Source organism: Engraulis encrasicolus, chromosome 2 (assembly GCF_034702125.1).
Source record: "Engraulis encrasicolus isolate BLACKSEA-1 chromosome 2, IST_EnEncr_1.0, whole genome shotgun sequence".
NCBI classification, from domain to species: Eukaryota; Metazoa; Chordata; class Actinopteri; order Clupeiformes; family Engraulidae; genus Engraulis; species Engraulis encrasicolus.
The window spans coordinates 32204304-32221585 of NC_085858.1; the positions used below are offsets into that span (position 1 = coordinate 32204304).

The 17282-nt window shown below is 45.5% G+C and overlaps 1 protein-coding gene across 1 annotated transcript; it reads right to left on the bottom strand.

Annotated features, from left to right (window-relative positions):
• Window positions 1–207: 207 nt before the first annotated feature.
• On the bottom strand, window positions 208–4113 carry actb2 (actin, beta 2). The gene is made up of 6 exons (XM_063186551.1): window positions 3998–4113; window positions 2480–2609; window positions 2104–2343; window positions 1346–1784; window positions 1046–1227; window positions 208–903 (listed from the first exon to the last, which is right to left on the bottom strand). Exons 2-6 carry the CDS (start codon window positions 2600–2602, stop codon window positions 760–762), a joined length of 1128 nt encoding a protein of 375 aa, XP_063042621.1. The 5' UTR covers window positions 2603–2609; window positions 3998–4113; the 3' UTR covers window positions 208–759.
• Window positions 4114–17282: the final 13169 nt, after the last annotated feature.

Genomic DNA, 17282 nt, shown 5'->3' on the forward strand with positions numbered 1-17282 from the left:
ACCCAGTCAGGCCGAATTTCCAATGTAGTGTACTGAAAGGCACAGCTAAATTTAAGCCTTCAGTACATTTTGGCAGCCACTGCTGTCAGTTTTGCCTGCCATGTAAAAAAACAACCTGACCTACATTCTACAAGTGTTCACTATGAGAAAAGAGAATGTTCCCCTGTAATCTGAAAACAATTTCGAAGAAAAAGCACAAGAACAAAGTTGTAACAGGTCTTACACATGTGCACTTTATTGGAATTAGTCAGTGTACAGGTTGGCCCCACCAAATGTCTGGCACCGCCACGGTCCATAACAACTTGTACATATGCCCAGGGGAATGGTAACCTTTACGTTTTTGAAATAATAAAGGTAAAGCTCTGTTTTGCATAACAAAAAGGAAAAAAAAGGACCAAGATTTTTTTAAGGCTGAAAGTACAAAAACCCAGACATTGTTTCCGTTACATAATTTACATACAAGCAATACTACAATGTTAAGTATGCTCCCAACACTGGGCAGCCTTCATAGAGGCAAATAAGTCTGAACAATGCATTTAACAAACATTTGGAATGACTAAAAAGAAAAAAAATGTACATTTTAAGTCCTCGGATGCATTGAACTTCGGGGATGCCTATTTGCCATTTGCCGTCACCTTCACCGTTCCAGTTTTTAGATCCTGAGTCAAGCGCCAAAATAACAGAAGCCATGCCAATGTTGTCGTCGTCGTTTCAGGTACTCGCGGGTGCGAGTCGGCGTGTGAAGTGGTAACAGTCTGTTTAGAAGCATTTACGGTGGACGATAGAGGGGCCAGACTCATCGTACTCCTGCTTGCTGATCCACATCTGCTGGAAGGTGGACAGGGAGGCCAGGATGGAACCGCCGATCCAGACAGAGTATTTACGCTCAGGTGGGGCAATGATCTGCACAGACACAAGGAGAGAAGACATTGTACAGGTTAATATCCATGCACACCAAGTTGTAAATGGCCAAGTGACAAAACCATTGAGATGCAATTGCCTTTGGGATCTTGCACTCTGTATATGCATTTTTTAGAGTACACACCTTGATTTTCATTGTGCTGGGGGCCAGGGATGTGATCTCCTTCTGCATTCTGTCAGCGATGCCGGGGTACATGGTGGTACCACCAGACAGCACAGTGTTGGCGTACAGGTCCTTACGGATGTCGACGTCACATTTCATGATGGAGTTGAAGGTGGTCTCATGGATACCGCAGGATTCCATACCTGGTGATCAGGAAACAAAAAAGAAATTGCCATTAGGTCAGGTTGTCAAGCAATATCAAAACACGAGAAGGATATTGACTGTAAGTGCTACGACAGTGTATTAGTGACATCAACTTACCCAGGAAGGAAGGCTGGAAGAGGGCCTCGGGGCACCTGAACCTCTCATTGCCAATGGTGATGACCTGTCCGTCGGGCAGCTCGTAGCTCTTCTCCAGGGAGGAGGAAGAGGCAGCGGTACCCATCTCCTGCTCGAAGTCCAGGGCGACGTAGCAGAGCTTCTCCTTGATGTCACGCACGATTTCCCTCTCAGCTGTGGTGGTGAAGCTGTAGCCCCTCTCGGTCAGGATCTTCATGAGGTAGTCAGTCAGGTCACGGCCAGCCAGATCCAGACGCAGGATGGCGTGGGGCAGGGCGTAGCCCTCGTAGATGGGCACAGTGTGGGTCACACCATCACCGGAGTCCATCACGATACCAGTGGTACGACCGGAGGCATACAGGGACAGCACAGCCTGGATGGCGACGTACATGGCGGGGGTGTTGAAGGTCTCGAACATGATCTGCAAAGAGAATAAAAACTGTTATGGCGTGTTCCACTTTGAAGAGAGGAGTCAAATATTCTTACAACACCATGCTATTTAGAAAGGTTGGTTAGAACAAGACCAGTGCAGAAAACAGAACACAAGAGTGCAGGAGGAAAGTAGAGGGAAGGGGGAGGCACACAGAGGCAGAGGTAAAGACCTGCAGGTTCCAGACTTAGGAGAAACTCAGGATGGAAACGACAGAACCTATAGAAGGTTTCAAGGGGGATGAGTATACAACAGAAAATAAGAACAGAAAAAAATGTGTATGTAGAGTGCACTATAACAGTATACACACCTGTGTCATCTTTTCCCTGTTGGCTTTGGGGTTCAGGGGGGCCTCGGTAAGCAGGACGGGGTGCTCCTCGGGGGCAACACGCAGCTCGTTGTAGAAGGTGTGATGCCAGATCTTCTCCATGTCATCCCAGTTGGTGACAATACCGTGCTCAATGGGGTACTTGAGGGTCAGGATACCCCTCTTGCTCTGGGCCTCGTCACCAACGTAGCTGTCCTTCTGTCCCATACCAACCATCACACCCTGTAGGAGGAGGACATTCACGTTTTAGTTAAGCTTGAAATGTAATGGGGGGGGTTAAACACTGTACATTTGAATTAATGTGTACATTTGTATTTATGTGTATTCATATGCATGTCTAACTGAAAATGTTACCCACCTGATGCCTGGGGCGACCGACGATGGATGGGAAGACAGCACGGGGAGCATCATCTCCAGCAAATCCGGCTTTGCACATACCGGATCCGTTGTCAACAACAAGTGCGGCAATTTCATCTTCCATGGCTGAACTGTAAAAGTTGGGAGAGAAAAAAAAAGTGTAAGTCATTAGTCATCCTCTTCCGACCACATGGTGTCGTCACGCCATGTCCTGTTCCGTGTTGCAAATTTTCAGTTTCACCGCTAGGTGGCGCCAGTGTCGAACAATGCTACAGAGATAGGCGAGACAAAGGAAGTCCCTCTGCATTCTCTCATTATTACCATAAAAGGCAACGGTTTGAGCAGCTTTGCGGCTGCCAGTAGAATGGCATGTAGCCAGAGCAAAGGGGTGTTCAGTAAAAGGAAGAGATTTCGACATTAATCATGCCCTCGGCCACTCCCTGAAAACCACGAATTTGAAGTTTCATAACGCCTTCCGACCTCTCCCGGCATCGAACGTGAAATCTATGAAAAAGCTAGACTTTCTTAGTGCGTCACAAAATCCACTTGCCACCTGTCCTGTTCTTACGGGAACCATTAGTTGGTTACCAAGACTTCCGAATGACCACTTATGCAACCTTTACCATCCACTACAACAATTATACTAGACTACACCACAAACAAAAAAGTGCAACATGTAAAAGCTCAGCGGCTACACAAATGAATTAGCAGTTTATCCAACGTCACAAGTGCCCTTCGGACCCCATGCACGACTTATTCATGTGCCCATGCAATCGTGAACTGCCACACCTCGACATTTTTCCCTTTTATCCAAGGGTTACGTTTTCCGTGCAACGAAGTTGGACTTGAACGATTCTGTTAATCTGACATGAGCTGACTTGAATAAAAACCAGACACCGGCCGGCATTCACCAACCAAGCTTCAACCAACAGCAGATTTTCTTAAATATTGTTAGTCCCATGCACATGAGATAGAAAGAAGCTTTGACACATTAATGCATGTGACCTCATACCTATATGGCTAAGCTTGAAGGACAGTTGGTTGACCATAGCTAAGCTATAACGCAAAGTAGGTCACACCCAGCTGCAGCGCAGGCACAAAGAACCTCGCGTGGTTATTCATCAGACAACGACATAAATGCGGTATTTCACAACTTATTTCTTCAGTTTTCTTACAGACATCAAAAGGAGACCACAATTAATCAATTAAGGTAATTTTTCGACCATGTAGACCGACATCAATTAAACTGTGCCAACTTTGCCTCCATCACTTCGTCGTTGATTAATGGGTACAAGAAAGTGCTATTGTCAATATCAAACAACTGATTTCTTAAGAATTCAATTAATTGCAACAAACCATCAAAGCCACCGTCTACATTTAACCACTTATGGAAATGTGCATCATGTCTTTACGTTTGCCGGTTCTCATTCATTACCATTTTCAATGTCTTCAGGTTACAAAGCTCGGCATTTTTTAAGAAACCGTGAGAAAAACATGAATCATAAAACTGAATTCTTACCTTAGGTTAGGGGGGCTTTTGCCGGGTTAAGGAGAAATGTTACAGGCTGATGATATCCCGCACGAGCTGCGTGTGGAGGAGCTCAAAGTGAGCTGTTGAATGTCGAGGGCTGCATTTTATACCCAGCCAGCTGCCCGGCTCTAGCCATAAAAGGTAAACTTTCGGAGCTACACGATCTGATTGGTTCAGCGTCACACACCCGGCGTGTCGCGTGCACATTGCTACACTTGCTTGCAACTTGAGAGTGAGAGAGGGAAGCAGGCGTGAGCAAAATAAGACAATTTCAGAGGCCTAGCCCATGCTAATGCTATTAGCTAGCATATATGTTACTGTGCTGTTTTCTTGACATATAATCTACAGAGCATTGTACACCAGTTTCCGTAATAACAACAAACTGTTATTTATTTGATCGGCTTGTGTTAGGGGTCTCAAAAGATGCACATAGCTGTTCAACGATTGAGAAGCAATGTCCCCTCTCTCATGCACTTTTTATTTATCTATTAACATCACCTTGGCCTATAGAGAGTAGTGATAGATGATGCTCATATGTACACATTGCACTTGACTGTTGTTGTTGTGAGAGGTCAATGACCCGTGTGACAACATGACTGTATTTTGGACCTGTGGCTGACTGTGTAGGATATGGCAACATCATCTTGAATTAGGCTATATTTCCATAGGCCTCCAAATAAACATCCTAGTAGCTATACCACCATAGGATGGAAGAATGAATGAAAGCATCCCTGATCAAAATCAGACACCTCTTCAAGTGATTTCTGAGTGAAAGCAGAGAAGGAAGTTACCTCCTAGTGCTGCTGAGGGAAGTTGGCTCCTACCATAGACAAAGATTTAACATGACAGTTTCATGGGCGAGCTGGATTCATCCTATGCTCTTTGCACCATGCTGTCGGTAGTCGACAACTGTCCGTAGGAGAAGATTCCAGGGAATGTCAAGTGGCAGTAATAGGCCTACACCCTCTGTCTCCAATGTAGGCTATAGGCTATCTTGTAATTCATGAGTTGCCCTGAAGAAGGGGAGATGAAGAAAACTGCTTTAATGCCATCCAAATTAGAGACATATCGGCTATACTTCATGTGATCATAATTTTGGACAATATCTGTTTGTAGTAGGCTACATGTAGCGGTTATGAGCTAGTTGTTTGATGGCACCACAGGTGGGATGGGGTGGGGTGAAGCGGAAGGGTTGGAGGGGTGGGCGGTACAGAGGTTGTTGTGTTATGGGCTCTGACAACCCAGCAATGTGATAGGTGTTTTACGACTGTTCTGCACATGTGCATGTGGTTAATATGTAAGCTATGAACTTGGATGGTGCACATGGACTCCAGTTAGAGCATGTGTCACCGTTGTGCCGGTTGTATATAGGAATGGCTGATTGTGAAAAAAACACTTATCTGCCATTTATAATGCCAACATTATAGTGACTTCAGGCTGTTGTTATTAGCGTCCACCTCACCAAGGATATCTCATTACCCCCCAGCCCTTGCTGGTTCAACAGGTGGAGGTTTAGCACTACTTGTTCTGCCCTATACACATGTCATGCTAGGAAAACTGGTTCCACCACAAAGATACTTCAACTTTGTTGATTTAGGCCTATGTCAAACAAACTCAAAGTAGCTGGTGAACTGTTTTTTTTTTTTTACATTGTTTTGTGTTGTTTAATTACTTAATTTCTGCCGCCCTGTTTATTTACATTCAGTCAGCAGAATCCTTGGGGGAGTGAGCAGTCAAAGCCATCACTGTCACAGTCAGCATACAGGTAAATTAAACATGTTGTCCTGCTATATGTTGTGCAAAAATGCATTTGGAAATATTTAGCTGTCTGAAAAGGGGTCGTTTTAATTGTAAACCTTTCTGCAGGGAGCTACGTCAGCAACAGAAACGGCAACACAAGATCTAACTTGTGAGTGAAAATAGGCCTAGAACATGGTGGTGTCAAAGAATGTTTCACTGGGTAGGCAAACATTGTGACACAGTTTCAGTCTGCCTGCAGCCTCTCCTCCTCAAAAGGATGTGGTGCCTGTGCCGAGGGAGAAAAAAAGAGACAGACTATCAAACTATTCCCCTCCCCCACCTCTACGGAGAGAAAGCAACTCCGATTTACTCTCAAATCATCACTATCAGGAAAATGCCTCTGCATAGACTTCAGTGGTTTATCTGGTTTGACTGAGATGTTCTTTGGCATGTGCTGCCTATTGTAATGGATATATACCGGTTTGATTGACGCATTCTTTGGTTAGATTAGCTAGGCTGGTTTAGGGTCGTGTTGCAACAGATGTGGCTTTTTAGGGCTGTGGTCCCCTGGGGGTCCCATCATTGATATTGTTCAGGAGGAGGCTGATCGTCACCCCCACCCTGACCACCACCCCGCATCCTCATCCGTCCATCCTTTGTAAAGACTGCTGGAGAATGAGACTTGTTGTTGTTTAAGAGTTAACATGCCAAATGAAGTTATTTGATATTTTATGTTATTTTGGTCAGTTGTTGTGATGTGTATGGGTGTGAGGGGATGTCTGTTGGTACGAGAGCTTTGGCATGTTGCTTCCAGTTAATTCATCCTTTATCCTTCTGTGCTATCAAACAAGAAGGTTTGGTGAACAACATTATCTTCACCGATGATGCCATGCACAGTATTTATGTGAAAACTCTGATAATGGCCTATCTACATTGGACCATGGAGATATTCTTCCAGTTCAGTATACTCTAAACACACAGAACATGCACTTTCAGTCCTTTGTCTGCCATTTGTATCTGCCATGCGGAAACAAGGCCAACATGACTAGAAGCAGCTATTGCGGACTAGCCAGACTGTTGATTGGGACCAGTTAGGGGGACTGGATCGTGATGAAAAAAAGGCAAAGGGGCAATGTTTGGCACCATCTCCTCTCCACTCCATCCCCCTTGTTTGTGCCCTATGGGCCCGGCTGGACAGAAACTGGCCAGTCTGCTCTTGCTGCTGCTACCACCAACCCCCCTGGCTTTTGTCAGGATTACTCACTCAGAGAGGCACACCCCACCGCTTTATGCCATGCCCTCCCCCAATCCCTCTGGAATGCTCCACAGACCCCTCTGTTCTGTCTTGAGGTCCAGCTAATAACGCTGAGCCTTTGGCCACATGCGGCCAGCCCCACCCCCTCCCCTCCCACACACGGCCACTGCTAGAGGAGAGGACCATTGATCAGTAGAGTAGAGTAGAGTAGAGTAGAGATGCTTTATTTATCTGGAGGAAAACATTAATCTGCTCAGCAGCATACACATCGTATATACAGTATATCACATTTATGTATACACCCACTTACGTTTAACCCATTAAGACAGGGTCCCTGTTATAAACTTGCTGTTACCAGAATGGCAATGGCCAACTTGTGATGTATTAGTAAATGCCTGGTGTAATGTCGTAGCAGTGTTTTTTTTTTTTTTTTCAATGACCAGTGTTCCACTGAAAAGGCATGCATTATTGGGCTACGGAATCATAATTAGATATTATCCAAATAGGCTATCTGTGTGTGTGTGTGTGTGTGTGTGTCTGTGTGTGTGTGTGTGTGTGTGTGTGTGTGTGTGTGTGTGTCTGTGCGTGCGTGCGTGCGTGCGTGCGTGCGTGTGCATGTGTGAGCTTTTCTTCTCTTCTTCATGTGGCCACTCTCTGTGGCTGCAGGTTTTCCTGTGTGAGTGGGACACCAGCAGTAGACACCAGACTCTTCCGAATGGCCTCTTAGCAACCAGATTGGATTAGTCCGTAATGGAGGGTTTAGAAGGAGGGTCCATCCATCCACATGTCCCTCAACCTACATTACTCCGGTCACTAGGACACCACTCACACCAGTAGAAGTAGATAACTAAGCAGGGTGATGCATGTGGCAATACAGCCTAGCAGGGCCTATCAGGAGCACGAGACACCACTGACCAACACATGATGTCTTGACATAAAAGTTAAGCACAAAAAAACAATGTGTCATTCAAAACAAAGATAAAGTTTGGTGGATTTGTTTGTCGTCATGAAAAATCTGACAATTCACATGATTCGGAGTAGCGTCCAGCAGTCTGATAAAGTATCGGTATCTTACAATATTTTCTTATCAGTCGTTGTTATGAGCATAACATAGCATGCATGAAACATTCGCATAGTATGAAACATTTGAACATTCCTAAAACAGGAAATACACCCACTAAAAAACCCCAACCCTGAGTTCCTCATCAGTGTAATGTGAGTGTGAAGGGTTAGTGACTCTGTGTGCTGATGAGTGCGACCCAGCTTCTACATGGCAGCTTCACTTCCTCTTTGAGGAGCTCGCTTGCTGTCACAAGCGGATAGGCATGCTCACAGGTGCCATTTATGGTGCTCGAGATTTACGCGGTGTGGAGTGGAGCTTGTCAGGAGATGTCCGCCACCTACTTGACTCTGTCGTCCCATGTCGGCGCCCAAGCCAGCTAGCTTAGGTGACACGCTGCCAAGTTTAGAACTCTTCAGGGGGTGATATACTGGCAGCGCGCGGCCAGTCAACACCCTCTCACTTCTGACCCCTCCGCATTTACCCCTACACACACACACACACACACACACACACACACACACACACACACACACACACACACACACACACACACACACACACACACACACACACACACACAGGCACGCACGCACGTGTGCGCACACGGACACGGACACACGCACACAGACACACACACACACACCGTTATCCCGCATGACAGACTGCATAGCATGCCTGGCTACTAGACTGGCACAGGTCCTGTGAGTGAGAGCACGGGTGCCCCAGCTCTGTCTATCCCCCCCTCTCTCTCTCTGTCTTTCTCTGTGTCTCTCTACCCCTTTCTCTACCTCTCGCGCTCTCTCTCTTACAAGGGGAGATCAATGGAGATCATTGACTTATTAGCACCCCGCTGGGTTGCCAGAGACTGTTAACCACAGCTAACGTAATGTGTCCTGTCCTGTCTCTCCTCTCCTGTCCTCTCCTACCGGGGGTCTTGTCTCTCTGTATGTCTTTCTTTGATTCTGTGTTTCGATGCACATCTGTCCCTCTCTTTATACAGTATCTTGTTTTTTTAAGTCACATTAGGCAAAAGTGTCTGGTGAGGGAAATGTAATATAATGTCATGAGGTGCATTAAAAGACTTGAGGCAAAGGGGAAGTGAAGGACTGAATGCATGCCAGTGTGATTGTGATACAGCTGCAAGTGTGGTGCAAGACGTTCCTCTTAAACCAAATGTTTTGCATATCAACAATATTGGCACGCACGGACAGATCGGCCTAGATTGCCATAGGTAGAACACTGCTCCAGAAGACCTTTGTAATATGCATAGGAATATGCCAGCTAGCAAACTGCAACAGTTCCATCAACAGAAGCTTGAACTTGGACTACAGGAAGACGAGGCACAGGGCGGGTCACACACATGCACAGGACCGAGGCCTGATGGCACTGTTTCAGTGGCGGAGATATATGCTTTTTTAACCCATAAACCTGGACTCACTAATCCGTCCAGCACCATCTGTCCACAGCGTCCGCCTGCATCACGGAGCAGAGAAGAGGAGGAGGAGGGTGGAGGAGTGGAGCGGTGAGAGGGGGGTGGACGGGATTGGCTCGCAGGAGTGAATCAGACTAGCACGTCCTCACCTCTTCCTTACACACCATGCATGCACTCACAGCCTTCGACTCAGCATGCGGAGAGAGATTACTGTGCCAAGCAGCCAAGCTGCCGTCCTTCTTAGCGCATGCTACGCTGCTACAGGAAGTTGAGTAATGATTAGACACGAGGGCCAGAGAGAACACATTACTGCAGCAGCTAACGTCCACCCAGACGCACACCGTTGACTCACACATTCTGTTGGGGGAGGCCAACTTGGTATGGGTTGGCCAGGGCTGGGTCTGACCTGACCAGTTTTAATTACTGTTTTCTTCTTTTCTTTTTTTCCATTATTTATCTTACGTCGGATGGAGACCTGACGAGATATTTTGCGGGCAGCTAACACCTTTTGTGTATTAAGGCTAAAGACCTCAATTCAGATGTGGTTCAGATCAGCAGGCTGCCTGGCTCAGCCTTGAAAGCTAGGTCAGAGAAAATGAAAAACTATAATCCCCATTGTTGTTCACAGTCAGTCGTGGTGAATGCCATGTAGGTGATTGTGATTGAGAATCCTGAGCACTGGTGCCTCTGGAATTCTTGGGCCCCATGAAGGACAACAGATTTGGCAAGGCAATACTATTGAAATATTTAAAGGGACACTGTGCAGGAAATGGTCAAAAAAGGTACTGCAACTATGCTGCTCATTGAAACTGGGTCGCCTATTGCCAAATTTGACCTTTTCATGATAGTTTACTAAGCAATAAAATAATATTTTCTAGTATGGCCCAAGTACAGTCACTTTTGCAGCTAAAAATGGCTATTTCTGGAAATTCAAAATGGCGGACCATGGAGAAGATCCCCCTTTTCATGTATGAAAAGTGCAATTTTTCCAGTCATAATGAATACTTAGAATTTCATGGTGGTGGTAAATATTCATGAAAAAGGTAACATTAGTGAATGGGTAACATGAATTCTGGAAATAAACAACTAAAAATCTCACACAGTGTCCCTTTAAGTATTAATAGCTTCCAAAGACCACGTTGACATTTTCAGGTCCTTTGAAACATTTTTAAGTTTCAGTGGGCCCCCTTTGCGTAGCCTATTACTGCAGATGGGGTCACCAGCGGGCATATTCACTATTTGCTGAGAATACTCAACTACATCATAACAACAAACCTATGACAGTCCCGAGAGCCTTGAGTAACAGATTAAGACATAGCCATTACAATTTTGGTGACAGTAAGGTTATAACATATGCTCTGTGCTTTAATAGATCAGCCGCTTTCGTTTCTCCTTGTGGAAACCTAGTGAAGTGAAAGTGAATGGAGACACTAGTTGGTAGGCTACCCGCCCAACAAGTTTCCCATGAACCTGAGGACTGCAAAGCCATTTGCACTGTAATAGTTTCATCCAAGAACCAGGATAGTGGCCTATGTAGGTAAAAAGCTACATGAACCCGTAGTGCCAGTGTTGCCAAAGCAGTATCGGCCGTCATTAGTGTGTGAATGTATATGGCCCGGCGGAGGTATTGCGTTATCTGTATACAGTGGAAGTATACAGGGAGAGCCCTTAAGGTGTGTCACCTCCTACGTTACGGCGCCTTTTCATGTTTGAGTCAGCCGGGCTGGGAATGGCTTCAACTTGTGAGGCGTGGGTCCAGTATCAATATTTGGTTTAGGGCTATGTTTGGAAATCTCAAACTGAAAACATGATTATGTAGTCTGTGGGCATGACACTTGTCGCTAGCACCAACACCATATGTGTTAGACACTTCATTTCAACAAGTCTAGATTGTAGGCCTTTCTCAGATTGACTTTTTTCCACCCCACCCAGCAGGATTGTTTCCTTTTTATAGTGTTGTTTGATACAGTTACACCTCATGACAAATTCCTTGGATATTGAGCCAGACTCTCGTTGCGCCTCTTTTTGCTTTCCTGAAATCATCGCAATCTCTTTTGCAAATCATTCAGTTATGTGGCTTGCGAGCGAGAGGCCAACTTTAGTTGCCAAATAAGGGAATGACCCACGCATCTGAACAGGAACTGAGTATCTCAGGGATGCCTGTTTCTTCAGCGTGTCCGCACAGGAAATCACATTCAGGCATTTCAGCCCAGAGAACTGGGGGAGTGGGGGAGAGCGAGAGAAAGAGTGGGAGTGAAGGAGAGAGAGCGAGCGAGAGAGCAAGCTTAGCCAATCCAGGAATGCGCTGCTCAGTGGCATGCTTGTGCAGACTGCTCTTCAACATGCTTGCCAGTAAACGTGCCCCCTCTTATCACGCCGGTGTGAAAAGAAAACACCAACATCTACAGCATAGCAGCCACGGCCATGTGAACCGTTTCAACCCCCCCACAGCACACACCCTGCTAATCCCCACACACTCCAAATGACCTGCTCAATTAGGACCCTGTTTGTTTGCTTTGCCACATCATTTTGAGAGTATTGGACGTGTAGAGGGCATTGCATAATCCAGGAACAGCTTCCAGTCCCCATAGAGTAAAATCAAATGAAACAAATGCCTTTTATTGTCACGGTGCACATACTGCGTGTAATGGAATGTAAGCTATACATAGGTGCCATGAGATTGAAAACATCTCACTCACCAGTGCAACATATTCTATTTACAACACAGAATAGAATGTGCTCTATTTTGTATTATTAAAAAAATGCAGTATAAATGTATATACGGTATGAAATTCAACATGCTGCTCCCTTATCGATGATTTTGTTGTTTCTGTAGTGCGCTACTTGGGTGTGCCAGGATGCTTGAATCATGTAGTAACCTTTGCTTCCACCTCAGCAGAGGTTATGTAAGAGCGTGGAATAGCACTCTGTTGGCTAGGGTGCTGTTAGTAGCGCATGTTTGAAATGCTTCTTAAGGACATTGGGAAACATGCGGCTGTTTGGTTAACCAAAGACGGACGACTATAGCACTGGCAAGCCAGGATGTGAGAACTGGTCAGTGTTGTGAACACATCATTAGAGGAATCTATACACTTAATTCTGCTTTAGGAATCAACCACCAACTCAAAAACGCTGTTAGGAGCACAATTTTAACCAGACTGAAAAATATTTTTTTGTGTTTGTTTTTTGTGCTATTGCCATTTTTTCTCTTCACAGTGTGTCTTTTCCTCCCTCTGGGGCTTAGCTTGAAACCATTTGTGCACTTTGGTTACGAGAGGCCTCGCCCTCCTGGTGGATGTAACAGCAACCGCCATAAATGGAAATCTTTAAGTGTGTCACATGGTAACAATGTCAAGAATTCAGAGGGCCCTGTCACATGGGACTTTCTCAAGGAAATCAGATTGAAACTGCCAGGGCCAAATGAATGAAGTAGTGATTGCTGAGATATACTGCGGGGAATGTGAGTTGAGTGTGTTAAGCGAAAGAAGATTTTCACTTCAACTTCTGCCTGCCTTGCGGATTCTATACTCAGAACTTGATGTTTACGAGCGCACCACTTCCTCCCTCCACTCCCGTTTGGCTGCCTCTGCTTTCAACTTCACTTGTTTTCCTGGTAGCTTGTTGCTTTTCCCTAGGACGCCCCATTCGGTGCTCTGGCAAACATCTAGTGTAGTGAAAAGCTCCAGTGGTTTCCCTTCTGGCTGATGCGCTCTTTCTTTTCTCCGTTAAAGAGCAGATTGCACTCTGTTCTGTTTCAGGCCATAGTTGTAGCTTCATTCAGACAGATACGCCTTCCTCTGTGAGCGCAGTTGTCAGTAAGAGAAGGGGGAAGTGGTTGTGATGACAACAAAGACTTAGCCTTATATAGTCAGTCCCTGACAGGCGAAAAGAGCACATGAGAGACTCTTTTCTCCCTGCTGACTGATGGCTGTTCTCATGTTTGTCTTTGGTCGTGCCGCTACGCTGGCCTGTGTCACCAGCTTTGCCAGTGATTTTTATCCTGGCTCTGAGAAGAGCCACGGTGTCTTTTCTGCCAGTCATCTTCCCACAGCCGGTGCACTTGCACTGGGTTCCCTTCAACACAACAACAACAGGTGGATATGCTCTACCGTGCATCTGCATCTACTAAACACAGCCACATGCATACACACACTACAAATGATCACCCCTTCTCCTGCCTCCACACACATACATGCACCAACATAAACACACACACACACACACACACACACACACACACACACACACACACACACACACACACACACACACACACACACACACACACACACACACACACACACACAAGAAAACTCCCCCACACACCCATACTCTTGACACACAGACACAATACCATTTAAATGTCAATGTCAAAAACATGTTCATACGCAACACTGTGTGTGTATCATAACTTCCCCTACCACTCCCCCTCCAGGTCTCCTCCCCCCTCCTTACACTGTTTAGATGGCAAGACAATTGCTCTCACTCACAAGGCCTTTAGGGCTAGGAACGCCTCTCCACTGCCTGTCTCTCAGGCTCCATATATGGAGTGAATGAGCAGGTAGTGATTGCCAAACTTAGTCATCAAAGCTTGCAGCTCCATTCAGTGCAGTCAGCTTGTGTAGCGCCGCTGCTGCTGTTGCTGCTATCTAGGAGGAGGCGTGCTCTCCGTCCTAACCAGCCCGACTCTGCTCAGGGCCTTTACCGGCCCCCTTTGGCTGCCCGGATGCAGTCAAGCAGCCATACAAAAGCTCATTTATGTAAGGACGTGGTGGGTTTTTTTAATTTACAGACTCTGCTCTGTGTTGTTTGTGGCTTACTGTCGGGCTTAAGGCTAACTTCCTGTGTGGAGCTTTACAACAGGAAGTGGCATTGTTGTTGTTACGCACGGACACATACAGCAGTGTTACTGTTCAGTGTCCACTGCGGCAGGGGTGGTGAAGCCCAGCTTGTTATTGTGACCATGGGAACAACACTGTCTCATTCATGTACACTTAAGGAGAAGAGGTTCTTCTTTGCGGAACACATCCGCACCTAGTACAATGGCTCTGGTGCAAAAGGAAGTGCGGCAGGGAAGTCCATCTTATACATAGAAGAAGGGGACAGAATTACATGTCTCTTAGGTTAGGGTGGCCAAATGTCCCCTTTTTTCATGGGTACAGTCCCTATTTTAGGTGTTCTGCCAAATATTGTGGGAAATCTGTAATGTGAATTCGAAACTATATGCTTGATTTGTGCCATGATATTATTCATATTCTGTTATTTATTTTGATAATGTGGACTTGAAAAAATGGGAATGGCCTTTGTATTGGTGTTCCGGGAAGATCGCCGGCTTTCATCCGATCACTCTACTCTACATCAGCTGTTGTTGGAGACGTATTAAACCCGATCAGATTGCAAATGGATGCTGGAGAGGACCCAAACCCATTTGAGCTGCTTGGCTGTAATGCTGCAGACTGGAGTGTTTGTGGGATGTGGCGAGCCAGCGAGCTGCAGACACATCAGCTGTGCTGTGATGCAAATGGGGGTCTGTCTTTAGGCCGGGCCCACAGAGGACCGCCAGCTCTCTCCCCTGTTTGAACAGACTGGAATGAAGCTCTTGTCTGTGCATGTTTGTGTTTCTCAGGAATGGCAATTGTTCCCACTTCATGAGAGAGTGTGCAGCACGGACACACACACACCACGCATGCACGCACTCATGCACACACACACACACACACACACACACACACACACACACACACACACACACACACACACACACACACACACACACACACACACACACACACACACACACACACACACACACACACACACACACACACACACACACACTCACAGTAGTGCAGGCCCAGCAGTTAGTAGGTGTTCTTTGAATTGTATCAATTGCAGTGATTGAAATTATGTTAACGATTACAGTGGGATTTACCTTTTGTTATCAATAATTATTTCATTTATTACATGCTTTATTGCTTGTATTAGTTTAGCCTACATTGCTTTATGGGGTACAGTTCTCTGCCAGCAAAAGAGTACACCCAGTTATATGCCCTCTTTGCCAATCACCGTTATTAAAGTTTAGTATGGGTACGTGTATTTTTCATTTGCAGGACAAGATGTCCAGACGGAAGTGTACATAGTTTACGGTGCTTAATGAGCGAACTCCACCCACGCCCAGTTATATGCCCCCTCCTGCAATACTGCTGTACACTTCCTTTTCATATGACCTTTGCTCCCCAGTAGAATGCGAAATACTATACAAAGGTATTGCTTTGCTGATAAGATGAACACTGTATTACCACAAAGGGAGATTTGTCACCAAGCTAAAAGTGAACAACATTAACAGACGCTGAGTCACATTTTGGCCAAATGTAATAGAATGTTGCTGTAAATGCGACACTGTACAGTAGAAGTATGTCTGGTGATAAGAGCTTCATTGCAAAATGACTGAAATCCATATTGGAACATTTTGGGAAATTAACACTCTGCTATTGGGAATTACATTGCATTGCGAAATGCATTTTATTTAGGTTCAAAAAGTATTTCCTCAAGATGTTTGAATAGCAAGAACTCACACATAGATGATATGCCATCTCTAGCCATTTCCAATAATGAAATGCATAAGTAGAAAATGGCATTCAAGTCATTTTGCAACAAAAATCTTCATTTACTTTCCGATTTATATACTTTCTCGTCTATCATCAGAGCATAGTGTAATAGTGAGCATTTTCATGCTGTTATTATTATTTTAGAGGGATTAAATGAAGAAGGTTTTACTGGATCTCAATTCCTATTCTTCTTGTTTATGTTAAGCACAGCTGTGCCATTTCTTTTGTTGTGTCAGTGCTGTGGAAACGTGTTGCGTGCTGCAGTATCCCCAGACTCCGGCACACCCACAGCAGACCGACCAGAACAAATGTAGGTCAGAAATCCTGCACTCTCCGAACCCACACTCATGTTGCATAACACTGCCTCTTTTAGCTCCCAAAACTCTCTTAAAACTATAACAAGAATCACAGAAATCATAAAAAGATGTAAGAAACTAAATAGATAAACTACTGCTGCTACCAATAGTAATAAACTACTGCACACTGCCATATTCCTTTGTCTTCATTCTTCATGAAATCTCAAACCTTGACTACATTGATCCCATCAGACAAAAGCGAGGTCACTCAGATGCTGCTTCATATATTATTTAGGAGTGCCTTTATTTCGTACAGGCCAAATAGGCTCCTAAGGGGGACACATCCATTTTTTTGGTCGACCCACATCGGTTTCAGCTTGTTATTTCCAATGTCAGAAAGGCCAACAAAACCTCTTGTGCCATTGGTGCATCAGTGTGCCCCTTTCTGCCTGTTGACTGCATTGTCATTGTGTGTGTTCATGGTGGAGAGAGGCTGATATAGTTGGCATTGAATTGGAGGCGCTTAGTATGCCAGCCCACCCTCACTGGGCCTCATGCTCCACACACCACTCCTCTCTTGCTCAACACTCTCTCTCTCCCTCTCCCTCCCTCTCTCTCTCTCTCTCTCACACACACACACACACTGCCCTTCTCTGTCAGTCTATCAGTCTGTCAGTATCCCCCCCTTTTTTTTCTCTGCTGCCACCATCTACTTTCTGCTTGGCTTCCCTCCTCCCCTGTGCCTGCCTGTCTGCTGAAATGAAATCAAGTGCATACTTGATGCAAGGTCATTGAGTGGCCTTCAAGGGTGACCGGGGAGTGCAGCTGGGTTTGTGATGGTGCACTCCGAGCACCTGCTCCAGTCTCCAGACTCTGACC